Source organism: Chrysemys picta, chromosome 3, assembly GCF_011386835.1.
Source record: "Chrysemys picta bellii isolate R12L10 chromosome 3, ASM1138683v2, whole genome shotgun sequence".
Taxonomy (NCBI): Eukaryota; Metazoa; Chordata; order Testudines; family Emydidae; genus Chrysemys; species Chrysemys picta.
The window spans coordinates 87,171,103-87,198,581 of record NC_088793.1 but is presented as its reverse complement, the minus strand read 5'-3'; the positions used below and the strand labels follow the sequence as shown (position 1 = coordinate 87,198,581).

General features: G+C 41.6%; 1 protein-coding gene across 1 annotated transcript in view; it reads left to right on the top strand.

Moving 5' to 3' along the window:
- The window catches only part of LAMA4 (laminin subunit alpha 4), a 130,570-nt gene that overhangs the window by 33,302 nt on the left and 69,789 nt on the right, over nucleotides 1–27,479 (top strand). Inside the window, exons 3-5 of the mRNA XM_008164946.4 lie at nucleotides 8,774–8,898; nucleotides 16,134–16,214; nucleotides 21,191–21,405. Coding sequence (XP_008163168.2) covers nucleotides 8,774–8,898; nucleotides 16,134–16,214; nucleotides 21,191–21,405 — 421 coding nt within the window. The remainder of the gene's footprint in view (nucleotides 1–8,773; nucleotides 8,899–16,133; nucleotides 16,215–21,190; nucleotides 21,406–27,479) is intronic.

Genomic DNA, 27,479 nt, shown 5'->3' with positions numbered 1-27,479 from the left:
TATACATAGGTACTCACACCCTCCATGCACGGGACTTTTAAACACTGGGATTTGGAGAGGAAGATGAGTAAATAATCAAATCAAAACAATACAAAAGCCTTGAGGCATTAAATGGCTTTATGGTTTGCTGTTGTTTGTGAAAAGCATGGCAGATGCAAAGGGTAGAAAAGAAACAGATAAAGTGGTTGACATGCTGCAGAAAGTAATCTGGGAACATGTCTGTGGCTCACATGTGTTATTCAACCAATGGGACAACTAGACTCACTGAACTGAGCAGCTGCTAGAGAAAAATACTAGGCGCTAACCTCTGAAGGATTTCACAAGTCTTTCAGTACAGCTCAGCCAGCAGACCTTGGGGGAAGGAGGAGAATGGGAAAGGGAGGAGAACATGGAGAAGGACAAGAGATGGCCTGAGGGGCTGTTGGGATATTGACACTTGTGAGACTGTGGTGGTTTGAAGGGGAGAGTTAGGGAAGGCTGGTAGACTTAGAGGAGTGGGAGAAAAAAAAGGAAGGGAGGGAAGAGAGTGATGGGGTTGAGGAGTAGAAGAGCAGTGAGAGTGTTTCAAGAAGAAGGAAAGAATGAATGGATTTTGGGTCAGAGAGGAAGAGACAGTGAGGGGAAAAAACAGAGGAAGTTAATGGGAGCAAGGAAACTTGGAGATGAAGAGCCAGGTCCAATGCCCATTAAATAATGGACAAGGTCCTAACAGCACCTGCTAATGACAGCTGCTGTCAAACCTGGAGCAACACAGGAGGAAATCTGGCCAAAGATTATGCAGGAATAGGAAATGTATACTACTGGGATCCTCATAGCGGCGGGGCCTCATGGTATTGTGGGTGCAGGTTTTTGTTCCTCACAAGTTGGTAGGCAAATTACTCCACTGCTACTAAGGTTAGTAAGCATCACACCTGGTAGTAACAGTTTGCAGAATCAGGGTCCTCTGCATCCAAATAGCTTAGTGTAAAAACTGTCTGAAAGGAGCTCACAGAGGAAGAGATTCTGTGAATACATCTGGGCCTTTATTATTGTTCTTGTTCACCCATTTATAACCAAGTAAGGGAGCCACTGCTCCAGCTAGGTTCCTGCTTCAAAGAAGTGATAGTAGGAGGGTGTTTTACAGTACAATCACAATGAGTCACTGATGTGACTACGTTTACCCAGATGAATGTCTGAAATGTAACTAAAATCCAGCAAAGTAGCAAAAAGTTTTTAAATTTGTCAAGTCAACTCCCAAAAAAGAATTCTTCAAATAATTGTAAAAATGTAGAAAAGTACAAAGTTTGGAAGTTTTGTGCTTCAAATGGTGAAAGACAACCTGGAAATGATGTTGTCATGTAGCTACAAGTGTTACTATATCATCACAGAACACAATTATTTCTCTTCTAGTGGAGATAATAACTAATGTACAAAAACTGAATAAATGGTCTGGGCTATTGTGAAAATGAAAAAAAAACCAAAGCTGCACAGAAAAGGATGAATTATAAGGACCATGTTCAATAAAAATGCTTTAAGAGTTCCATACCATCAGGGCCGGCTCCAGCATTTCTGCCGCCCCAAGCAAAAAAAAAAAAAAATCCACGATTGCAAGCGCGACCGGCGGCGGCAATTGGGGAAAAAAAAAAAAGCTGCGAGCGGGCGGCGGCAGTTCGGCGGCAGGTCCCCGAATTGCCGTACGTGCCGCCCCTCTCCCTTGGCTGCCTCAAGCACCTGCTTGTTAAGCTGGTGCCTGGAGCCGGCCCTGCATACCATACAAATCTCAAAAATCAATTTGTTGATAGTGGCCTCCAGTGCATAGAAACCAAATGGAATTTGTATTGACTTCAGCTCTGAATTTGAAATCAATTAAAATTAAAATCTTATTAATGATGCCCCAAAGTGCAGTGTTAATATTTTTAATTTCTACAAACATGACAATGTTATTTTAAGGTTCTATTTTTAAATCTCCTTCAACCTTATTTATAAAGTATAAATCAATCCTGCGGAGTTTCTAAAAGCGAACTGAATGTACACAGTCAATAAATCAGCAAACTCATTAGGTATCCAAGGACAAGGAATAATTGCTTATAGAAAATGGCTTTTATATAGGTTAGTGTAAAATTGGTGCACAGATCAATCATTTGATCCTTTAATTAAAACTGGGCAGTTGCTCAATCTATTTCTAATATAGAAACACACCCAATTAGAAGAAAAGAAAGCAGTCAGCATAGTCTAAACTGCATTTATGATATATGAGAGTATAGTTATCACAATAATGCTTCATCTCAAAAAACGTCATTTGTCAGCTGTGTCACACGCATTGGTAATGCGTCTGCACAAGACCAGAGAGAGACACCCATTCTCAGTGCTGATTTTAGGATATTGCCCTCAACAAATGTCAAAGGCTTCTTGTTTGTGACCTCCTTGGTTCTGACTGAGAGAGGAGACCAGTTTACAGCAGTGCTTTCTACCTTTGTTTTGGTTTACATGTACATATCAGTTGCTACATGTATGAATTTACAGTAGCTGATAATGGCGGGACAGGGTGCAGCTGCAGACAGAGTGAAACGTATGCTCAAGCAATTGGGCTTTATTGCAGATTAAATTGCATGGGATTTGGGGGAGTAAATCTCTCCTTCACCAGCACCCTTTAACCTGGAGCTGACCTAGTCATACGAAACTCCTCCATTGTAAACTGAGACTGGAATTTGCAAAAGCAGATAGTAAAATGAAAGAATCCTATCCATTCTTCAAATTCCTTTATATTTGATCATGAATTTATGATGGTTATGGAAGGTCATCTGCTCTGAAATTTTCTGAGTAGCAAATATATCAGAAACAGTCAACCTGCAGCTTGTCAGAAGCAAGTTGCTCTTGGTTTAGTATGTGAGTGGACTTTGGGAGGAGACTCATAGCTCCTGCTCAACAAACCAGGCTTCTCCCACAACACTGAAACACAGTAGTGCAACACTGGAGAGAGGAGGCCAGCCAGTGCTGCCTGTAGAGCAGTTTGACAATGACTTCAGCAGAGTAGAGCAGCGGTGGGAGAATTAAGAAGTGGCAAGGAGGGCTGTGTGGAGAAAAGGTATTTTTGAAATGAGTTGCCAGTGACCTTTCTGAGGATATATTTAGTAATGGAAAGTAAACATTAGTCTAGGGTTAGCTCCTTACACAGAGATCATATTAGGCTACATGGTGCAAAAAGAGCAGAGTCTGGAGATAAAGCTTTGTAGGGGTATTGATTTGTTGCTAGAAATATTATGCTTTGGTTTTTTCTAGGTGCTGTACATTTGATCCACATGCATTCGAGGTGTCTGGTGATTAGGGCAGAAAGCATTTGGAGGAACTAGAAAAACAAAATGATCACGGGATGGGAAGCTAGAGTTACTAAGATCCATTTGTCCCTCTTATGGATCCTTTAACAATAGAGCATGTTGTCATTTGGATGATTTGTATGTTTAAGTGTTTGGGTTTACAGCTGACTGGAAAGGTTGGAAGAGATTTGGCAGCTCTGCCTTTGAGGATAATATGTTCCACATGATAGCCAAGGCAGATCTGGAGAGTAGCCAATAGATCTCCATCCATCCATCAAATAATAAAGGAAAGCAACAGGGAATTGGCACAGTTCTGCAGCTTAATAGATACTTCTGGTTTAAAGAATAACCTTGCATCTTACAACTGATCTTTTTCCTTCTGCACAGATGGATTTCATCTGTCCAACAATGAGGGAGACAAAGGTAATACATATCTATGAGAGGGCTTGGTGGACTGCCTATGGCTCTTTTGATTGCAGGAATAGACCAGTCAGACATGGTCCTTCATCTGATATGGGATGAAGGATCATCACACACTCAGATCTTTGTGTGTGTCACTTCCCCCCCCCCCCGCCCCCTTATACAGAGGCACAGGAGTGCAGTTCTCAAACATGCAGCCTGTAGAGAGTCTGCTCTTCACAGTGAAGGAGCAATAGCATATCTGTGGCTGGCCACAGCAATGCTTCCTGTTAATGAAATCTCACAATTTTTAAGCCACTCTCATGACACTTTGGGCCTGACCTCTGGTTTTTGAATGCTTGGGGCTGGCAATATTCCCTATCTTCATTGTAGGTGGACACAAACACATCAAAATCTTGGGGAAGTTTGGATCTGGATCCAAACATTGTAGCTCAAGCCCATCTCTATAGTTGAATCAGTAAATCTAAAGAATATACAGAAATTCATAGCCCTTTCCTCACTGCAGCCATATTATTTATTTGTTCACATGCCATTTATGTGTGTTCATAATTGCTACCAGCATGTCTCTTAGCAAGCAAAATGATTCCTATTACACTCTGTTGAAAATGTTCTTTTAAATTGAGACATCATTATCTGAATTCCTAGTGGCTTGATGCAACTTTCAAATTTTATTGATCACATACTCTTGATCCTACTGAAATCAGGGGATTTTCTAACATAGGAAAATACACTCCAGGCCACTTTGTTGTTGATGAAATGGTGCATGAATGATTACATACTGTAGAGGGTGTCTTCATTTAGAAGCCTTTGGAACCATGGCTTCTGTTACATTTTTCCCCATAATCTTTAAGGGACACTGCTGGGTTGACTTTGGTTTTGTAAAAGCAAAAGATTGTATTAACTTGGCAAAATGCAAAACGTTTGGCTTAGAATTTTAACTTACAGTATTTAAAAAAAAATTAACACCAGTGTTTTAAAAAACTTAATTGCAGTGCATTTACCTGTGTAACTTTTCAGCCTTTGTATTCCATGAACTGCACCTGTAAGCTTCTAAGGTCTCTGTCTGCAGAGACAGGCAGCAATTTTGCGTTTAATTCAGTGCACACTGTCTAGAAGAGTCTCATGGAAAATTTATTTTTCTCTTTCTGGTTTTGCATTTATTTTCTTAATCAAAACTGAAAGCCATCTATTTGCTCCTTCTGTATGAAAAAAAATTAAACACCAATATCAATAGACATGTTTTAATAGTTTTTTTAAAACTTCATTTGAAAGAGAAGTTGGGATTGAAGAGGTTGTAACCAAATACCACACTGGAGAATTTGTGACCCAACCAGTGCTGGGATACAGCTCTGTATGCATGCAAAGATTTGTGTGCTTATGCACTGGGACCAGGAGTGCTCTTCTCCTCTATATTTAAAGTGCGTTACTACGGAGAAAAGTGACTTCATAGAAGTGCCATCATGGAGCGTTTATTGGCCCTCACAGTTATTTCTCTGTCTGATGTGCTCAGTTTAAAAGAGAGAAGATGTATTTTCTAACTGTAAACGTGGCTTGAGCTGTGAGAGTCAGTTATGATCGCCAGTTTCACCTTTCCCTTCAATGGTTTCACAGACTTAACTTAGTCAACAATTCTGCAGAAGATGTATAGGATCTGCATTGACTCTGCGGTGCTATAGAAGCCAAAGACTGTCTTTTTTGCCACTAAAGTAAAAAATATGACCCTGGATACACAAAAGGTTCAGATCTGTTGAACAAGGTCATGCCATTTTTACATAGTCACTTTTCAGAGTACAGCCACACTTCAGATGTCCCAAGCACTCAACTGATGGGTTTATTAGGGGAGAGAGTGTGCTAACAATCTCCCTTGCAGTAGAAGGGGAACACTGCAGATATGAATATTAACACTGAATTCCCTGCTTTCTTTCTGGGCTCATCACTGTAGCATCTGAGCACCTGGAAAACATCAATGAATTTATCCTCACACTACCCATGTGATGTATGGACAATTGAGGCAGAAGGAGGTTAAGTGTCTTGCTGAGAGTAAAACAGAAAGTCTGTGGCAAAGCCAAGAATTGAATTTAGACCTGATTCTTAGTCTGGTGCCTTAACCACAAGGCCATTCTTCTTCTTTGATTGGAGAATAGACTTTGATTTCCCACTCTCTCATCCCTCTCCTCTAGTCAATCAAAAACACTTCTTCAGTGAATATTGCCAAATTCCACTACTTCTTTAAATTGCACTAGCCTTAAGATCTTCCACTTGCACCCCATATTTCAGCTGTTTCCTCATTTCCTCTTATACCCATTCCTGCTTCCTCTAGTATGACTAAACTTTTCTCCTCCCCCTCCACGCCATCCCTTATGCTTACAACAACCTTCCATTTAATGTACACCAAGCTCTCTCCAAACACCATTTGTGAAAAGCCTTCCTGTAAAATTATTCAGAGTATTCCACTCTATAAAGCTAAATGCACTGCACTGCACTTGTTGGTGTGTGTGTGTGTATATATATATATATATATATATATATAAATATAAATATATATATATATATATATATATATATAAAGATCTTCAGGAAAAGTGGTGGTGGTAGGATTTGGGGGGGAAGGGGTTCTGTTAGTTTGTTGTTTGTTTGTTTGTTTTTTGCTTACCATATTTTACCTGTTGTAAAACTCCATGGTGGAATTATAGCTCTACACAAATAAATAATGATAACTGCCGCACATTGGAATAGTTGGGCTACATATCACTAACTGTGGCTAAAACGTGTGCAGCAACTAACTCAGACCATCTCCCAGGACTCACCCAGAATCTACAATTATTTGGACTGCTCTTATCAGAACCTGCATCCGCCTGAAGATCAAAGGAAGGAAGACTAAATGGTCAGCCAAATATGCAGTATATTTGTAACTTTCACACAAGAGGCTGGCTTCTCTCTAATATATAAACAGTAGCTGTCAGAGGAGGCTGGTGACATCTGGATGTGGGTAAATGAAAATGACCTATCAGTGTCCTCATAATCAGTTTATGGCAACAAGTAAAGGTTCATTGTACTGTATCTGACACAAAGCATGACTGAGAATGGCTGAGATGCTGGTACTATTTTTTTTTGTATTAGACATTTTCTGTCCTTTCATTCTTCTTTTCACAGTCTCCTGGACAAAGAGTGTGGTAAGGTATGAGTTCAAGATGACCTTTCAAAACTACTGCATTGGGTGGGTTCAAAATTAGATAGAATAAGCTCATCCTCCCTGAATTTGGTGCTTGTGAAAAGCCAGTCTTGATTGCTTAGGCTAAATCCGAACATACTGCTTGGCAGGCACTGCACAGGCTTCCTCTTGCAGCTCTGCTAATGCACCTGCAACTTGCCTGTCATCCCAGAGATTGCCAGTCACTAACTGCACAGTTATTTTGTGATGTGATTGAATATCTACTGGAGAATATGCTGAGGAGCCAAGATCATTTCTTTTAACACGTGCCAACTTTGAACGTTGTTCTCTAGAGGAACAAAGCTATTACACTAACCCAATACACAAAGTAGTTTTTTCCATACAGTATATGTCGTGGAGTTGATTCTTCATTGCCTTGCACTTTGTATTGTCATTTACATCTGAACGAAATCAGTGCAAAGTGGATGTAAAACACTACCAATGGTGTACATAGAAATCTGATCTGGGAGCATTTAACACACACATCACAAAAATCACTAGGTACAAGGCAGTGGAGAATTGCACCCATCTTCTTTGGGGTATCCCTTTTAAAATAACTCAACTGTAGAGCATGTTTCTCTGGAAAAAAGCATTCTGATGATAACTTCCGGGTACCACCCGAAATGGAAATGGTATCTTGTAGCTAAAGCATAAGATGCAGAGCCTGGATTCATTAATTCTGTTGTTGTCTCTATGGCATTCACTACCTTGCAATATGCTCATAGGAAATTCACGTAACCTTTCTGTGCCTCAGTTTACCCATCTGTAAAATTAGTAAGATAATAATACTTACCCTGCCTCACAGGGATTTGGCAGGGCTGGATTAAAATTGTTGTAGAGTGCTTTGAGATCTTTTGATAAAAGTATTATACAAGTGCATAGTATTCTAATCATAATAAAATATTTTGGGGTAAATCCTCAGCTACTGTAAGTTATATTGATTTCAGTTGATCCATGATAACTTGCACTGGCTGAGGTATAGTGTATAATGTATTGTGCAGGGTGAGATTACTTCCTATAAGTGTTGCACAATGGAGATGAAATCACTTCTTGAGAAGATGAGTGAGTTTTTGCTCCATTATTTTGTATTCCATAGAAATGCCACCAGAAAAATAATCTTGAAATTCATGAACTATTTTTTTCATATCTTAGAAAGAAAGAATATGGCAGTCTCCTAATTATTGCTTCCTCTGTTCTGAGCATCTTTAAAGGGCAATGTGTAGGGATCAATCCGAATATGTAAATAACCGTTAACATTCAGGCATATTTCATTTCAGGGAAAAAATCAAAAACACCAGCCTATTAATTACCGATAACCTGCAATTTTCCCTGATACTCACTTTCAGTCATCAAGTCCAAAGAATAACCCCTTTCTCTCTCAACAAGCAGGCATATGTACTGGAATCTATTGGTAATTATATATTACACTATATATACACGAGTGGGCAAATTTTACTTTGTTTTGGTGCCAGGCAAGTTCAGCATTCCTTCTAGTGCCTTCAGCTTAGACAGACCTGTCCACTACCTGTGAATTCTAGCAACATCTTTGATGATATATGATGCAGAGTTTGTGCTCAGGGAGCCTGCACATGTGAATGCTATAGTGATAGCTTTATCCTGTATGCCACTTTGTCAGCACTCCCAGGCAGACCAGTGAATTGTTCCAAATGTTTTCATTTGTAATACGCTGCCACTTACAAACACTTTTCATTTAATCCCTCAATACCTTGAAGGGTTCAGGCCTGGCACCAGTCCTTGTTCTGCTTGGCAGAGTACTTGCCAAAGTCATCTACTAGGCCTGAATTAAGTAGCACCTTCCTTTAACATTTGTCACTCTTCTTTATTGAAGGACTGCCAGAGAAACACCACTGGAAAGCACTGTGAAAAATGTCTGGATGGTTATGTTGGGGACATCGTCAGAGGAGTGCCCACATCCTGCCAGCCCTGCCCTTGCCCATTGCCATTAGTTGCCAAGTATGTAAAACACTTTGTTTTATTTTATTTATGCTGATCCTTATACTTTCTGTTCTGCATTCATCTTTCAGAGCCAGGCACAATAAACCTTATTAGACTGGGGGTCAGAGAAAGACTGATGCACCCTCAAGCATAGAAAACCAAGAACATTTTCACTTGTTTACACTTATCACCAAATGAAAAGGTGAAAAAAAGGAAAATAACATTTAGAGTCATAGAGTTTAAGGCCAGAAGGGACCATTCAATCATCTTGTCTGACCTCCTGTATATCGCAGGCCACCAACATTAAACCTAGCAACTGGAATTTTATTTAAAAGGTGTGAATATTTTTTTCAGTCTCTCCCATTGATTGCTGTATACACAAATGGGAGAAAATATTTGAACAACTTTGGGCTCTTTCTCTTTTAAATGAGAAGGGTTGTCAGCAGTGTGCGGCCTTTAATAAGCTCAAAGCCATACCTCTTCATATGTAAAATTCCCCATGACATCTGGAAAGCAGAAACTGATCGGGGAAAACCCTAGCACAGTGGTCCCCAAACTGTGGGGCATGCCAAAGAACATTTGGGGGGATGCACGGCAGGGCTTGGCCCAACTCCCATGGGAGTTGGGGAGGGAGCACCACCCAGCCCAAGTCCGCCCCCAGATGCAGCTCGGCTCCACCTCCAGCCTAGCTCCAGCCCCAGCTCCACTCCATCCCCCTGCTCTTCCCGCAGCCCAGCTCTGCTCTCATTCCCTCTCTGCCCCCAGGCCAGCTCTGCCTCTAGCCCCAGCTCCTTCCCCATCCCCAGCTCTGCCTTCAACTCTAGCTCCTCTGCTGAGCCACCTGAGCAGTAATGCAGGAGGGAGCGCAGATTCCATTACTGGTAAGCGGAGGGGGACATGACAGGAAAAGTGTGGGCACCACTGCCCTAACATAACACAGACCCAAGCAAATGGTAGCTTGGCCTGGTTAATGTAAGCACAGTATCTGTTATTTAAATTAATGCATCCAACTTCAGTAGTGGTGCAAGAGGCAGACAGTAACTGTAATTTCAACTAATGCATAGCCTGCTTTTGGATATGAATTTCTGAAGCTTGACAGAAAATGCAGGTCCAGGCCAATAAGAGGACATTTATAGCAGTCATTATTCCCTGTGGTTTCAGAGATACCAATTATCGAGAAGATGTGGCTTTCTATTAGAGAGCTTTAATAGCACATCAATGTCATAGCAGAAGAAATCAGCATTCCATTACTTATCACTGTATTCCATCTGAATGGATATCTATGCATATCCCATTACACTGACAGGATGATGTACCTCTAAATATTTCACTGTAGGTCGAAGACCTTTTTAGCGAGCCAGCTACTTTCTCTTTGTTTCCCATTCCACTTTCAACCAGAAGGTTTTAGTCCTTTCCTACACTGAATTTCTTTCCCTTTATTTCATGGTACGTCTTACAGATGCTATAGGACTGCTCTTTAGCACAGCCTCAAAGTGAGAAATTTGCATTTTGTTCAGCTGCTCAGAGGCACAGGCTCAAAATCACAGCTGGGCCAAAGCTCACAGTCCCACAAAACACTTCGTGAGTTTCATAAGAGCTATATGCACATGAGGACTGCAAGATGAAGAATAGCTATGACTAAAAAATTGCATCCCTGATTGGATTAGAGAGAATGCCCAAGAGAGTGAGGAGAAAGGATGTCCATTTTTTCTTCACAATTGTCTGAGCACCTGCATTTTACTATATTTATGCAAGGCCAGCCAGGTGAATGAGTTCACATGTGTATTATTTATTCATGTTTCAGTAACTGAGACAATAGCAAGAACACATAAGTAGAAACAGAACGGTCTGACAGCTCCTTTGTTCAATAAATGAAATTTAATTTTTTTCATATGGCTGTTTGCCACACAACAGCCATTTCAGCTTGCAAGCAATGTTTCTTTAAACAACATCCAGATTTTTGGAGGACATGATAGCATGATATCCTTTTGCATATGTTTTGTCTGTGGCACCATAAAATAGAGATGCATTAAAGTTGTGCTGGGAGAACATGGAAATATAAAGCTGACCCCAGCTGAAGTAAATCAATGTAACTCCATCGGCTTCACTGAAGCTACACTGATTTATACTAGCTGAAGATCTGGCCCAATCTCCCCCAATTGCCCTTCTTTACTCGGGAGTCCCTTATTTCAAACTTAAATTTATCTCCATTCCATACAAATTTAATGCTTTACTTTCATTGCTGTAAATTATATTTACCTCAGAAATACAGAAACATGAAACAGACGTTATCAGAAACATTATTTATGCTAAGGGGATGAATCTTGGCATTTAAGGGTTTGTTTACATGGCGAGTTACTGAACAGCAAGTGAATTTACAGTGCACCAGCTTATCATGGAATAACACCCACACAGACATTGCTGAAGTGCAGTGATAGTCCCAGAATGCAGCTTGGCATATTACACTTTCAAGCAGCAGAACGCTAAACCCTACTCCAGGATGTTCACTGCACTGTAGCAGGAGCCACATAGCAAGTTACTACATGGCAAGCTAGAGTAGATTTATATCTTGACTTGGTGAGCAGTAACTCATTGTGTAGACAAGCCCTACGCTTCTGCCTGAGTAATTGTCTTGTGTCTTTCATTTGGGCTCTTTGCGTGAAACTCTGTCCCTATTAAAATCAATGACAAAACTCCTGTTGACTTCAATGGAGCCAGGATTTCATCCCTGGGCTGTAAGTATCCTCCCATTTTGGTGCGATCTTGCTACTAAAGTTTATAAACCTCAGAATTACTAATAGCTGTAAGAAGTGGTCCTGCTTCCACTGAACTCAACGGGAGTGTTAGCTCTGACTTCATGGGAGCAGGAGCAAGCCCATATATTATAATAATCTGTTTTTGCTTTTACCTGTGACACTATTTCCACATCATATATGACAAGGACTTACTAATAAATAATACCAAATTAAATCTGAAGTTTTTAAGTGCACCATAACCCCTAAATCTACTTCAAACCTAAGCTACAAAACTAAAAAGTTGTTTTTCTTAGTGTGAGTGATTACAGTGTTTCAGAAGTATTTAAATTGCTCTGAAACTTTACTCTCAGAATTGTTATGTTTATACCCTATGATCTTGACAGTTATTAGTAGGGCTGGCCACTAAACAAGAATTCTCTTTCACAAAATGAAGTTTCACCAGTTATTTTCAATCCAATTTTGAATGAAATGGAGACCTTTCAAAAATTAAGAGAGAGAGAGAGAGAGAGAGAGAGACCCATCTCAGAAGAATAACCAATAGTCCAGTGATTAGGAAGCTCACCTGAGCTGTAGAAAACCCATGTTCAAGTCCTTTCTCCACATCAGGCAAAGTAGGGACTTGAACCTCCCGGATGGGGACCCTTACCACCAGGCTATTTGGGTCTTTCTCTGAAACTTCATCTTGGACCCAAGAAACTTTTTTCCATTGAAACCAATATGTTCCCATGAAATGTTTTTTTTTTTTTGGTTTCAACAAATTGACATTTTCCGATGAAAAAGCCTTTAATCAAAAAATTCCGGTTGAGCTCTAATTATTAGTGATTCTATATTTCCACTCAAATAAGCCATATACTTACTAAATAAGCAATGACTATACTGTTAGAAAAGGAATGTCTGCCAGCCTTATATCAAAATGTCTGTTTAAATGCTTTCTGTATGTACTGGAATGTTATATCTAACATTTGGCTCCTGTTACTTTTTATTGTGTAGGGCCTAATTGGCCTTTGTTCCCCTTTATACTAGCATATTATTTTTTTCCTAATTGGCTGCACACCTTCCTTTCAGCTGCAGCTTTATTGTTCATTGTCCCATTAGTTTTTCCAAAAGGATTATATCTGAGCCTAAATTACCTTTTTTAGGGAGTGAAGAACAATCACATCTAGTTTAAAGACACTAACCTAAAATTGCTGATCGTTGTTGGTGATGAAAATCTTATTGTCTTTCCATACCAGTCCCCACTACCTCAACTCCTCTCCTATTTCAGACCACTAGAGTGAATGAAGCCCAGAACTCAAAGTAATAACATTATAGCCCATTTTACACCATATTGGTGTTTAAATCCTGGTTGCCTGTAATGGGCAAGGACTGTCTGGATAAACAGCACCTAGCACACAGGGGTCATGATCTCAGGTGAGACCTCTAGAACAGGGGAAGGCAAACTACAGCCCACGGGCTGGATCCGGCCCATCAAGGCTTTCAATCCGGCCCGCAGGATTGCCAGCCCCGTGGTGCAGCGAGGCTAAGGCAGGCTCCCTGCCTGCCCTGTCCCTGCACCGCTCCCAGAAGTAGCCTGCACCAAGTCTCTGTGGCTCCTGGAGGACGGGGTGGGGGCAGGGGCAGAGGGCTCCATGCGCTGCCCTCGCCTGCAGGCACCGTCTCCCACAACTCCCATTGGCCAGGAACCGGGAACTGCAGCCAATGGGAGCTTCATGGGTGGTACCCACAGGGGAGAGCAGCACATGGCGGAGCCACCTGCCCCACTCCACCCCCAGGAGCCACTGCCAGACATGCTGGCCTCTTCTGGGAGCGGCGCAGGGCCAGGGCAGGCAGGGAGCCTGCCTTAGCCCCGCTGCACACTGCTGTCACCCCAGAGCCACTCGACTTAAGCGGCACCAGGCCGGAGCCCGCACCCCGAACCCCTCCTGCACCTCACACCCCAACCCCATGCCCTGAGCCCCTAACCCCCTGCCCTGAGTCCCCTGCCGCATCCATCCTGAACCCCAACCCCCTTACCTGAGCCCCCTGCTGCACCCCACACCCCTGCTGCACCCCAGCCCCTTGCCCTGAGCCCCTTCCTGCACACCGCACCCCCTCTCACACTCCGCACTCCCTCCCACACCCCAACCCCCTGCCCCAACCCTACAATCATGGCCCTGCATACAATTTCCCCACCCAGATGTGGCCCTCGGGCCAAAAAGTTTGCCCACCCCTGCTCTGTAATCTTCAGGCTCAAACAACAGGGTTCAGAAAGAAACATCCTTTTTTTTCTTTTTTATCATTTCACCTTTATTCTTACTCTGTTTATAGTAAGACAAGAAGGCGCCTCCACCAGGAAGCTACCAAGGCTTTAAAGAGGGAATATACAGACGATATTGCTTGCTACTCCATTTTTCAACAGAAGTTTTATCCCTAAAAATAACATAACAAATTGATTCATAGCACTCAAACAAACAGACCAACTCTGCATCCAAATCTCTAAGCTGACATTATCATTAGATTCCCTGTTGTTCTTGGGATTCATTTGTATGACTTTAGTTTTTTGTCTCGCCAGAGTATCTTCATATCTGCTATCCTGGGAACTTTTGTAATAGTTCCCATTAAGTGAAATGACATCTTTTTGGAAAAATTGGATGGAGGCTTCTCCAGACTCTAGCAGATGTTACTTAACTTTAAACCTCAGGAAATGTTATGACCTTTTAAAAAAAATAAACCTAAAGAAATATAAAGACCCAGGAAGACTTTGGTCATACTTCATAACTTAAATCCACAAAGTAATAACTTCAAATGTTTTAAGAAATTAGCCTGTATACAGGAAGAGGGGAAATTGCCAAAGTATTGTAATTTTCTTGGCATGTTCACATCAAAATGTTACAGAAGATAATTTGGGAATTTCATCAAGAGAGTCTCATTTTAAATGTCTCCAAACAGATCATTGACTTTACTCTGGAAAACATTAGCTTAGAAATACTGATGGGAACAGAAACAATGAAGGAACTGTTTATACACTTTTTATGTTGCTTTTTCCTGGGACAAGTACATGGACCAGATTCTCATCCCCTCTTCTGGCCCCTTTATATAGCCTGAGCTACATAACGGGGATGGAATCTGGCCACAGATGCTCAGCTGAGAATTTCACTGTGCTAGGGGAGCTCTCAACTGGCATAAAGCTGTCAGAGCCAGTTCCTACACAAACCACTCACTAAGCCAGGCAACGGCAGTGTGTTGGGAAAAGTACGCTTTGTGGTACTCTGCTCTCTCTGCCAGTTCTCACCTGGCACATAGTACTTTTGGGACAATAGCCAACTAAGATAAATTAGAATAAGATTAGGCCAAGAACCAAGGAGCATGTAGTTAAAGAAACATGGAACTGTACTGATTCCCCAACAACCTTCCTGCTTCCTGCCCATGCTGAATGGGTGTCAATGCAGAAGAGAATCTAGCTCCATATTTTTTAAACTAACTAAGAATGTCTTTAAAATTGTGTGCTCTTTTTTTGTCTGTAACTGTATCTAAGACACATCACCCTGATTTAATTGTGTAGGGTTTGGTACTTTTCCTGTCTTTACTAACCAAGTTGTGGTCATTTTTAGGGGCCAACCCACATTTTAAAGAATTTTTGTTTCGCGTATTGTAATGTGGTTATTTGTTTATTTTAAGAAACTGAAACTAGATCCTGAAAATTAAAGACCACACGGGGTAAAGAAAGCCATGATGTTAGAATAACATGCTGTTAAAAATCCCGGCACAGAACCCCCACCACAAGCAGACCTAACTGGCACACTGGCTGGCAGTTTCAGCAGAGGTCAAGGGTTGAACGGATTTGTAGACTAATCTGCCTTTTCTCTCCTAGAGGTGGTAGAGTAGATCGCCAGATGGTGCAAATCAGCATAGCGCCATTGACTTCAATGGAAATCAATTGAATTATTCCAATTTACACCACCTGGGGATCTACTCTGATTCCTATAGGATGCCTTTGAGACATTCTGAGGGGATTGTGTAAGGAAACTTGCACTGCCGCTGCCTATACTGTACCTTTCCTGTGGTTAAATATAAGATTTTAGTTCCCAAAGAACTGGATCCAACATATTTCAAAAGCAACATGTTAGTTTAAACATTCTGAAATAAAATAGAGGAGACAAGTTCACAGGAAATATAAGATTAACTGTATACTCTCTGCAGCTATACAGAGAATGCAAGTTCCTTATTTATAATATATGTATAGAAGCATGTGTGTCTGAGCTAGGCTGCAGGAAGGAAGTCGGTATCTTTTTACGATTTATATAGTGCCATAGGTATGCATGGTTTTTATAGGTGAAAATAAAAAGACCAGGTGTAGTGTACATTCAGCTCCTATTGACTTCAGTGGGATCCTACAGCACTAAGTAGGATCGGCCCAAAGGTTATATAAATAACAAATGTTCACAAAATACAGCATGTTTGCATAGCTATTAATAAGTATTGGCTACCCTGATTGATATTTTTTATGTGCAATTCTAGTTTTGCAGTCTCCTGTCACAGAAGAAGTGGGGTAGTGCGCTGTGTCTGTAAAGAAAACTATGCAGGACTCAACTGTGAAAGGTAAGCAGACGAGCAGTATGGATGACTGGTCAAGTTTGCCAGTGTTCCAAAGCCCTTAAGAGAGTTTCACACACTGGGGAGAATTTTTCTGTGCTCGACATTCAGTGGATTATATTATGTCTGTCTGCCTAAGGGCCTGATCTTGCACTGAAACCAATAGAAGTTTGCCACTGACTTCAACAGGTGCAGGAGAAAGACCTGCATTTTGTATTTTTTGTCTAGTTATTGCATTTTATCTTCATGAAACCAGCTTCTTCAAAGGAACAGAATTGTAATGTGTTGGATACAGCTAACCGCTGAATTTAAAATTAGCAATATGCCTCCTATAACCGCCTTCCTAAAAAAAAAAAAAAAAAGTAGTTCTACCAATGAATTTTTTTCAGAACCAGAGAGGAAATCATAATATTTGATCAAATTATTAACAAGCAGATATATATTTATTATTTAAATTTGGAATGCATTTCAAATGATGCATCTCAGTAAAAAGTGAACTGAGCAACCCTGGTCCAGCTTTGCTTTTCAGATTGTCTATATGTCCTCAAACGATTTCTGCCACTACATATCAAGAATGACAATGTATACAAACAAACAGAGCTATATAGTACAACACAATTTAAATCTTGTGAAGTACCAGCTTCTGATACCGTTATTCATGATGAAAGTGTGACGTCAATCCGTTACGTTCCATTGAAGTCAATGGAGACCCCTTTACGCTGCCACTTGCATAAGATCATTGAGGATATAAGTTAAAGTTGCTCTCATTTACAAAGGGGCTGAGTAGCACAGGATATGGGAGCCTCATCTGGTTCTGGCTCCCCACCCCATCCTTTGTACCCAATCAAATAGCTGGTGTTATAGAGAATTCAGTCGATTAACTCTAATGGAAGATTGTGTGCAACCAGTGCATAACTGGACTATGAATGAAGGAGAAAATGGATACCAAATATCCAAAGGAGAGAGTTGTGTGTAAAGAGCAAGGAAAGAAATGAGATTTCGTCACAAAGTAAAAGCATACCTCCTAAATAAAATAACTCAAACTGTCAATATGCTACCTTTTGGACCTTTAAAGTGGCCAAAGTTACAATTTTACAAGTAAAGCTACTGCAGATGGAGAGCATAAAAATGCAATAAACTTGTTTCCAGTCTGGCTATATCCTGTTATTCTTCTGGAATGTCATATATGCAAACATAGGACAATATAGACAATTAAAAGCTCAGTGAGATTTCTCACTGGTTATTAAAATGTCACACTAGACTACAAATGAATGAAGTTCTGTGAAAAGGGTAACAGACATTTTTCAATTCAGAGTGGCAGAAAAGGATAATGTCAACTTACTTTATTTGCTTTATAATAGCCACTGGCCAGCTTTTTGTGTACCAGAGGAAAAAGATAAAAGCAGGCAAAGGAGAAGAAAAGAAGAAAAAAGCAGTTAGCCCAAGTCAGTGAGGGCAAGTTGGTTAAGTGATTATTAATGGGGTATGAATCTTTTCTCTTCTAGGCTGTTAATTCCAGTCCAATCAATGTCAGCAGTAATGAAAAGTCTTTACCTTCTGATGGCTATATATGGGGCCTAGATGAAATGAGATGGCGGTCACCATCCTGTTCCTAGAGGACACGCTCACTGAGCACTAGCTAGTATTCTTCATTGGTAATCTCAGTTGTCAGACTAGTGATTCAGTTGGCGTGGAGAATGATTCCCTCAGGGGAGAGTGCAGGAATAAAAATTTGAAACTTTTAGAGGGGAATGTTCTGTGCCCCGGCCATGGCCCCAGGACCAGAGGAACTCGCTCTTCCCCCTGTCGCCCCAGGTCTGGAGGAGCTCACTCACCCACTCTCCCCCCAAAGCCACAGGGCCAGAGGAGCTGTCAGCACCTGCTGTGGCCCCGGCGCCAGAGGAGTTCTGTGCCCCCACCAATTATTGGGGGACCCCATGCCTCTGCTTCCCCCCCTACTTATGCATGCCCCTACTCTCTCCCATAGGAGAGCCTTTATATTGGTGATACATGTCCAGCACAGTGCTGGGCTGTTTGGACTCCACCACATGTGCATACATGGAAGACTGATAAAGGTTGCTAATCTGGCACTTTTAAATTACCACAAGATCACATGTAAATGTTACTTTAGGCCCATGTCATGCCTGCCCCTGACATGGTGTACAGTGGGGGCAGAGCACACTGATCCCTGCCTACTTTCTTGCTCCCTGGGGACTGCCCAGCACCTCAAAAGGCCCAAGGTGGAATCAGGCCCCTCTGTACAGGCCTAAGGAATGTGACTGGCACTTCAGGGTAGTAAGCGGCAAGACGTCAAGGGATGTAACAGCATGTGTGCTCTTGTAGCGCACTGGGAGGCAAGCTGCCTCATTTCCTCTGGCTTCTGTGTGAGAGGTTTTCTTGTTCTGCTTGGAAAGCTTGGCACAGAACTGCCTGACTTATTCTTCAGTTAGCTGCCAACATGTAATGTTGGGAAACCATGGAGGCTTTTGCTAGGAATTGTGAAAATGACCTTTCAATCCCCAAGTGTAAAGTTGTGAGCGAGTGAAATCCTTTTGTTCATTGCTTTAAAAAATGAGGCGTTACGGCAGTAACAAATGAAATCCAGTTTTTGTTATTTTCTAATTATTACAAGATTCTCTATGGAAAAAGTGCTTTGGCATACATGGTGGACAGAGAAGAAAGGTTCCATTGGCACGGTTAGTAGAGGGAAAGTTAACATCTTACCCGCCAATAATCACAGGAAATAAAAATGCCTGGAGTTAAAAGAGAGAGAATTTGTTAACTTCATTATTTCAACAATGAGACGTTGAAAATTCAGATGGAAATGAAAATATTTTTATTTAGCAGTGAAGAGTCATTTATCGGGACATGACAGGAATGGAGAAGACCTTTTCTGTGGAGCTTTTCTTGGGCATAAAGTAAGGAGATGGAACAGTGTATTTCTGTCCAAGTTTCCTTGCTTTTCTCATTCAATGCCAACCATTTAGAGGAGTTGGATGCAATCCAAGTCTATATTATGTGACATGGGGAAGTGAAAGTGACACATGTGCATTTTCAGCTCTGAAAGTTTCTGTCCATTTTAAACAGCTACTCCAGCTGATAAGCTATGGCTAATAGAAGTGAGGAAGACAGTCATAAAAAACAACAGTTACCTCCATGCCCTCAAACACATCAGTGGGAATGAAACTGCATGGCCTTACACATTTCTGTCATGTACAAAGCTGCACTTCAACTAAATGGTGTATTTCAGAGAAGAAAAACTGAGCACCTCATCTTCATTATAAGGAATGGCCTGTGGTAATGGCATACCGAGTCTTTTACCTGGAGGCCATTAATTTAAATCTAGCTCATGTTAGCAGTGTCCAAATGTTTTTATTGGCGTTTTGTTCGATGGCCAATATGAAACGATTTGGTAGTCACACAACAGTTACTAGTAGATGGGTGACCACATGGAAAAACCTCTAACTAGATTATTTTTTTAAAGGAAAAAATGTGAAAATACAAAAAAATTCAACCAGATCTACTGATGGTCAAAAAATGAGAGGAATTTTTTCTGTTTATATTTCAAACTTCATAATGTTGTTGACATTTGAAAAATATTGACTAGCTCCACTAGCTGGTACTAGCTGAGGGTGTGAAAAGCCTTTAAAAGACTTTCAACATGACTAGATAGCAGCATTCCGATCTTTACCAATGGAATGCCTGTGCTCCACTAGCAACATTGAACTGAGAGGGTAATACCATGGCAAAATTCCTTCAGGAAACTGCCACTCTTTGATGCAGAGAAGTGGCACAGATGATATACTGTCCCTAACTCCTGAAGCTGAACACAATTTCTTTTCACTCCAAACTTGGGCCCATGTGTATAAGAGACTATGGGCCTAATTCTGCCCTCACACCAGTCTAAATTTGGGAGTATCTCCATGGAAAACAGTGGAACTCCACTGATGATGATGATGACGACAGACGAATCAGGCTGTATATCATTACAACTGAATTCAGATCGCAGCTATGGTGACACATAATCATGGAGCATGGCTTTACTATTTATCTCTGGGTCACCAAAATGACAGACCATTTTTCTTACTATCAGGTTATCCTGCTAGTTCATGCACATGGACATGCACTTTACTGACAAAGGCAATTAATTCAAGCAGCCAAATAGTTTAAAGTCAGTTTGAATTATATGGAAATACTTTTCAATTTATGTACGATTTTATTGTGGGAGTTTAGGGTGTGAGTATAGTCAAAGCACTGATGAGGAAGCTCAAGGGAATCAGAACTCCTTTCTTCTTTCACAAAAAAACCCAAAACAAACAAATGTAGAGAGAGGCCAAAATCAGAACCATCTGCCCAAATCTCCGAAGTTTGTAGCATACTGATAAAATGAAATGTGGATTTGACTAACATCTCGTTTAGGTTTTATCTTAATCTGACTGAGGTTTTGCAAAACTACAGTTGCCCCATCATAGAGAGATCCTTTCTGCTATGAACTTAGTTAAAAGAGATAAAATGAACTCTGAATTTGGACTTCCCTGGTTTGTTTTTGCAACATGAAAGCTGACCTCCTCTGCCCATCTCCCATATAATACAAGATAGTTTATGAAGTCCGGAGTTGTTAGTGAATAAAATAAACACCAGAATTGCTGAGTGACCTGCCAAGATAGTTTTGTGATGCATTCAAAAAGCACTGTTTTTAGCAAATATTTTCACTGCTAAAGAAACAGACACAAAAAAATATGGACTGAAGTAATCAAGAACTAGGAGTGTTCTGGATGCAGTGCTTGTTCCTCAATGCCACAGAGCTATAAATCCCTAGATAGATTTAGATTGAATTACAAAACAACATCTGTCATAATTTAAGTTTTGTTCACTAGCACTTGCAGAATGTCACCATCAATTCCTGGTGACCCAGTAAGGACAGAAAAATGATACTGCAGAGGGGAATGTGATGATTATTTTGGACTTGCATTTCTTCTCAGGTGTGCTCCAGGTTACTATGGAAATCCCTTGCTGATTGGAAGCACTTGTAAAAAATGTGACTGCAGTGGAAACTCAGATCCTAACCTAATCTTCGAGGATTGTGATGAAGTGACAGGCCAGTGCCGCAACTGCTTGCGCAATACTACAGGATTCAAGTGTGATCAATGTGCTCCTGGCTATTATGGAGATGCCAGAATTGCTAAAAACTGTACAGGTATTGTATTAGTAATATATGCTATCATGTAGTTATATAGAGAAATACCTATCTCATAGAACTAGAAGGGGTCTTGAAAGGTCATGGAGTCCAGTTTCCTGCGTTCACAAGCAGGACCAAGTATCATCCCTGACAGATTTTTGCCCCAGATCCCTAAATGGGCCCCTCAAGGATTGAACTCAGAACCCTGGGTTTAGCAGGCCAATGCTCATACCACTGAGCTATCCCTTCCCTACAGAGATAGTGCTTCACGATTGTCCCATTCCCCATTTCTTCCACTAAAAAGATCAGCAGTTCTATAATAACACTGGTCATTAAAATGTCATTATTAGGCTTCAGAGTTAAATGCTCAATGAGATTAATGAGTATCTAGGTAATTTACACTTGTCAAAACTTTGATTCAAGCTCTTTGTACACTTAGGAAGACAATTCTATATTCATTACTCTCTGATCATGTTTAGAAGGTTTTCTTTACAACCATGAAGGCTAGAAATTTATTATTTTTTTTTAATAATAGTTTAGATTTTTCAGAATCTGAATAGGTCATGTAGGCTACATATATGTATCAAGAAATGGACTGGTGCTTGAGACCTCTGGTGTCACATACATAGATAGACACGACCACGGATCTTTCTACCATATACATGTATACTGTGAAAATACAGATTACCATATATCAGTAAACTAAAGCTCATGTCTCACTATAGTTTTTGGCAGTATACTACTGTCTTAACTATAGTTATTTTGACCTGAGCAGCTAGTCAAAATTCAGGGCCTTCTAGGTTGTTAAAGTTGGGAATAGAAATTGATGGTTGATTCTGGTATTTTCTTTGACGCAATCTTATTTATTTACAAGTGTGGAAGCAGAGAAAGAACTGACAGGAAGGGGATGCAATGCATGACAGTTCTTTCTCTGCTTCCACACAAGGAATGCACAAAGTCCTGCTTCTCCCAATGCAGGAGGAAGCAAAAAAACCAAAAGGAGTGGTTTCTTAGCATACAGGCTCAATCTGACTCAGAATTTCTCTCTAGGCTTCACCGAGGTCACACCATGATTACAGGCTGCAGTTTAGCTTAGGGTTACCATATTTCAACAATCAAAAAAGAGGACGGGAGGAGCCCCGTCCTAGCCCCGCCCCTGTCCTGCCCTAGCCCCGCCCCTATCCCTTCCACTCCCTCCCACTTCCTGCCCCCTCAGAACCCCCAACCCTCCCTCCCACGCCTTGTCCCCTGACTGCCCCCTCCTGGGACCCCTGCCCCTAACTGCCCCCCAGGACTCCACCCCCTACCTAAGCCTCCCTGCTCCTTGTCTCCTGACTGCCCCCTCCTGAGACCTTCCCCACATCCTAACTGGCCCCCTAGGACTCTACCCCCTACCTGTCCCCTGACTGCCCCAACCCTTATCCACACCCACACCCCCAGACAGACCCCTGGGACTCCCACGCCCCTTCCAACCACTCCCCACCCCCTGACAGCCCCCCCAAAAAACTCCCGACCCATCTAAACCCCTCTGCTCCCTGTCCCTACTGCTCCGACCCCTCTCCCCACTCCTGCCCCCTGACAGCCCCCCCCCAGAACTCCCAAACCCTCCCCCCGCTCCTTGTCCCCTGACTGCCCCCTCCTGGGACCCCTGCTCCTAACTGCCCTCTAGAACCCCACCCCCTACCTAAGCCTCCCTGTGCCTTGTCCCCTAACTGCCCCCTCCTGAGACCCCCAACCCTAACTGCCCCCTCCTGAGACCCCCCCCACCTGTACTCTGCCCAAAACCTTACGCCCCCAACCCCCAGACAGCCCCCCCCCCGAACTCCTGACCCATCCAACCCTCCCCCTGCTCCCTGTCTCTTGACTACCCCCCCCCCAGAACCTCCCTGCCGCTTCTCTGACCCCCGGTCCCCTTACTGTGCTGCAGAGCAGCGCGCTCGACAGCGGGGGAGGGGAGCAGGGTCGGAGCTCCAGACGGCTGGAGGCCGAGGCGACGGCCGGCGATCTGTGAATGCAGGGCAGGGGGAGGGAGGGAGAGGAGGGGAGTGGTGTCAAGTTGCAGGAGAGAGGAGGGGGGAAGTGGAGGAAGGGCTCTGGCTGCCGGAGCCCCATGCGAGTGGCACCATCCGTCCGGCTGCCCTGTAAGCCCTGCACATTCTGCATGGGGGGGGGAAGTCCGGACATTGACAAATTCCCCCCGGACGCTATTTTTAACTGAAAAAAGCCGGACATGTCCGGGAGAATCCGGACGAATGGTAACCCTAGTTTAGCTTTCTTGTGCCTCTGAGTCTCTCTCGGTTTCTTGTCTGCGCCCCTTCTTATCTTGTCGCCACCCACTCACCCACCTGGTCAGAAACTGCCCAGAGGAACCCTCTTCATACTTGCAATTACCTTCTGACTAGACTCCACTGACTCCTTATTTTAGATGTCGCCCCTTAACTGTCTCTTACAGCTATCTTAATTGAACGTTGCACTCTCATCCATCAACAAGATTTAAACAACCAATAACCAACTCACAACAGTATAAACTCACTGCTGCTAAATACATTTCATTTATACTAGACAAGTAACTCAGTATGTATGCAATGTACCATTTGTTGTGCACCACTCAAAAGTCCCAAGTCCAATATTGACCTTACATTTCTTCTCTGCTTAGCAGAGGCTGGGAGTCTCATAGAGGTGACCCTCTCAGTCCATTGGAAAGTGACCAACTAGTTACTACACTAATTCTGAACAATGTCTGTAATACCAGCCAGTGTGAGAAGCAATACAGACAGTAGTCTTGGAATAGGCTATGTTATGCAGCTAGTTATGCACATGGCTAGCTTATGTAAACACCATGTTGTTCTTACTTTTACTCTCATCTTCCCTTTCCCATGTCTTCCTATTGTTAGTTAAATTCACTTGTTGTGTCTTGTTTAAAATTAGCTTGTAAATCATGCCTTTGTATATGTCTATCCTGCACCCTGCACAATGGGGCCACATAAAATTGATGCCATAGTCATTAAAGATCGAGTAGCAGTTTCTGTGAGAATAGGATTTTTCTTAGTGGCCTGGCTACATTTCAACTCAGTCTACCTAGATTTCCCCTGACTGATAATTTATTCTTCACTTTCCACTCTAAACACTATTGTGTATTCTTGTTGGTTCAAGAGAAGCTACAGTGTTTCCATACTACAGATGAATGCAGTTTCAGTGGTGGGTAAAATGGTTAGCACTGGCCACAAGAGGATGGTGATTTTTTGGGAAAAATTGTCCCGAATTTGGATGAGAAGTAAAAAAAAATCAAAATTTTGTGAAAGGAAAAATTCTGAAAAATCCATTTCAAGAAAACCAAAATGGAATTTTGCAACTAGCTCCCAACTTCCCTACTCCTTGGGCAGTTGCCTCCTGGGGTTGTTCATTCCCCCCTTCTCCAAGCAGCAGCCTTCCCTTGCTGCTCAGGGAGCCAGGAGACTACGGGCTGGCAGGAAACCAAGCAAGCAGGCAGGCCTGGTTTCCATCCAAAGTTCTGATGGAATTAACACATTCCTGAAGAACATTTCAGCTGTATAAAATCAGTGTTTACCAACAGAAAAGTGTTCCATCGGAAAATTTTTGACTAGCTCTAAAAATGATCACTATGCATGGAGGGTGAAATTCACCCTTCTGTCAAAAGGTCACAACATTTCAACATTTAAATTGTTAAAATAGGGCTTAAATGTGATTTCAATCATGCACAGATCTTGTGCTAGCCTTCTGCACATAAATGATTTAAATGCAGAGTCTGTCCACTGTAAATCAGTTAGGCTTTCCACCAATGGTTCACGCTCCAAGAACAGCTTTTCTTGCAGTATTTCAGTACTCACTAAACCAGGAAAAAAAATTAAGAATGGTGCAACATTTTTCCCCAAATCTCAAGAAAAATTCAGACTTGAACAAAGTTTGGGTCAATTCTTATTTGATCTGAATCTGTTTATTTATTCTTGGTTGCAAAAGTTCATCTTACAGCTGACTCTTGAATAAATTTTTGGAATGTTCATTTTGGAGAGATTCACAGCTCTAATTTTATCTTAACTGCTGCTAAAAATTGTAACGTGGCATATTTCACTAACAGGAGTATACTGCGTGAACAGAAACACTGTACAAACATTTAGACAAGCAATCCATAAATGGTTTATATGCCACATATAAACTCTACTTAAATTAATCTGAAAATGACTGCTTGAGATCAAAACATTCATATTATATTTCTTGGAGTTCTCAAGGTGGTTTAGATTTTTACTTGTAAGTTCAGTTAATGCTTTGGGGAGAAATATTGCCCATAAAATAATAAATATAACTTACTTGAAATGCAAAAATATGAGAGAGAGAGAGAGAGAGAGAGAGAGAGAGAGTAGGCAATTGAATAAACTCGGAGCATACATGCATGACTTACATAAAACACTACAAAGGGTGCATAGAACAAAAAAATACAGAGAAGAGAAATATGTAGAAAACCACGAAAGGGTGAATCAGCAAGGAGAGGGAACAGCAACATGCTGTATCTATGCAAGATAGTGTTTTTGACATAAGAGCAAAAGCAAAAAGAAAAGTCTATAGTAGTCTAAAAAGTTTTATCTGCTTTTCAACACATTCATTAGCCATGTGTCATATCCACTGCAAGACAGTAAACAAATTGCCCTCAGCGATTGTTAATTTTAGAAGCTTTCTGCAATAATAAGACATAAGAGTACTGAAAGGTTTAATGCTCCATTAACATTGCAATATTTACTAAACAACTGGATGAAAAGTGACAGATCAGCATTACTTTTGAAATCGGTTTGTTACAACCCTTTGAGTCACAAATTAAAGTTAATGGGTTAAAAGAAGATGCCAATTTGGTTTTGGGTCACTAATCTACCCTTTACACTCTTATTACCTGGTAGTGTTAAGTACTTTTTTGAATAGTCTGGATCCTGTGATAGAAGCAGAGAAGACATTGCTTCTTCAGATATCATTATTTTGTTACAGAAAAGGTTGCTGTTACATAATAGACCTTCAGCCTGGACATCTCTAACCCAACCTAGACTTCTCGAACCCTAATTCTGGAAGTATAAAGTCCAAGTAATAGAGACCCAGTAGCTGGCAGAAACAAAGATTACATAGGTTAAAGAAAATCTCACAATGTCTGCAGCCCCATAACAGTTACAGCTGAGAACAGAATAGGCCAAATTCTAATCTCACACTAGTACGAAAGCAGAATAACTCCAGTGTTGTTAATGAAGTTACTCTGGAATGCCTCTGCTGTAAGTGAAATCAAAACATAGAATCATAGAATCATAGATTATAGGACTGGAAGGGACCTCGAGAGGTCATCGAGTCCAGTCCCCTGCCCGCATGGCAGGACCAAATACTGTCTAGACCATCCCTGATAGACATTTATCTAACCTACTCTTAAATATCTCCAGAGATGGAGATTCCACAACCTCCCTAGGCAATTTATTCCAGTGTTTAACCACCCTGACAGTTAGGAACTTTTTCCTAATGTCCAACCTAGACCTCCCTTGCTGCAGTTTAAACCCATTGTTTCTGGTTCTATCCTTAGAGGCTAAGGTGAACAAGTTCTCTCCCTCCTCCTCATGACACCCTTTTAGATTCCTGTAAACTGCTATCATGTCCCCTCTCAGTCTTCTCTTCTCCAAACTAAACAAACCCAGTTCTTTCAGCCTTCCTTCATAGGTCATGTTCTCAAGACCTTTAATCATTCTTGTTGCTCTTCTTTGGACCCTTTCCAATTTCTCCACATCTTTTTTAAAATGCGGCGCCCAGAACTGGACACAATACTCCAGCTGAGGCCTAACCAGAGCAGAGTAGAGCGGAAGAATGACTTCTCGTGTCTTGCTCACAACACACCTGTTAATGCATCCCAGAATCATGTTTGCTTTTTTTGCAACAGCATCACACTGTTGACTCATATTTAGCTTGTGGTCCACTATAACCCCTAGATCCCTTTCTGCCGTACTCCTTCCTAGACAGTCTTTTCCCATTCTGTATGTGTGAAATTGATTTTTCCTTCCTAAGTGGAGCACTTTGCATTTGTCTTTGTTAAACTTCATCCTGTTTAACTCAGA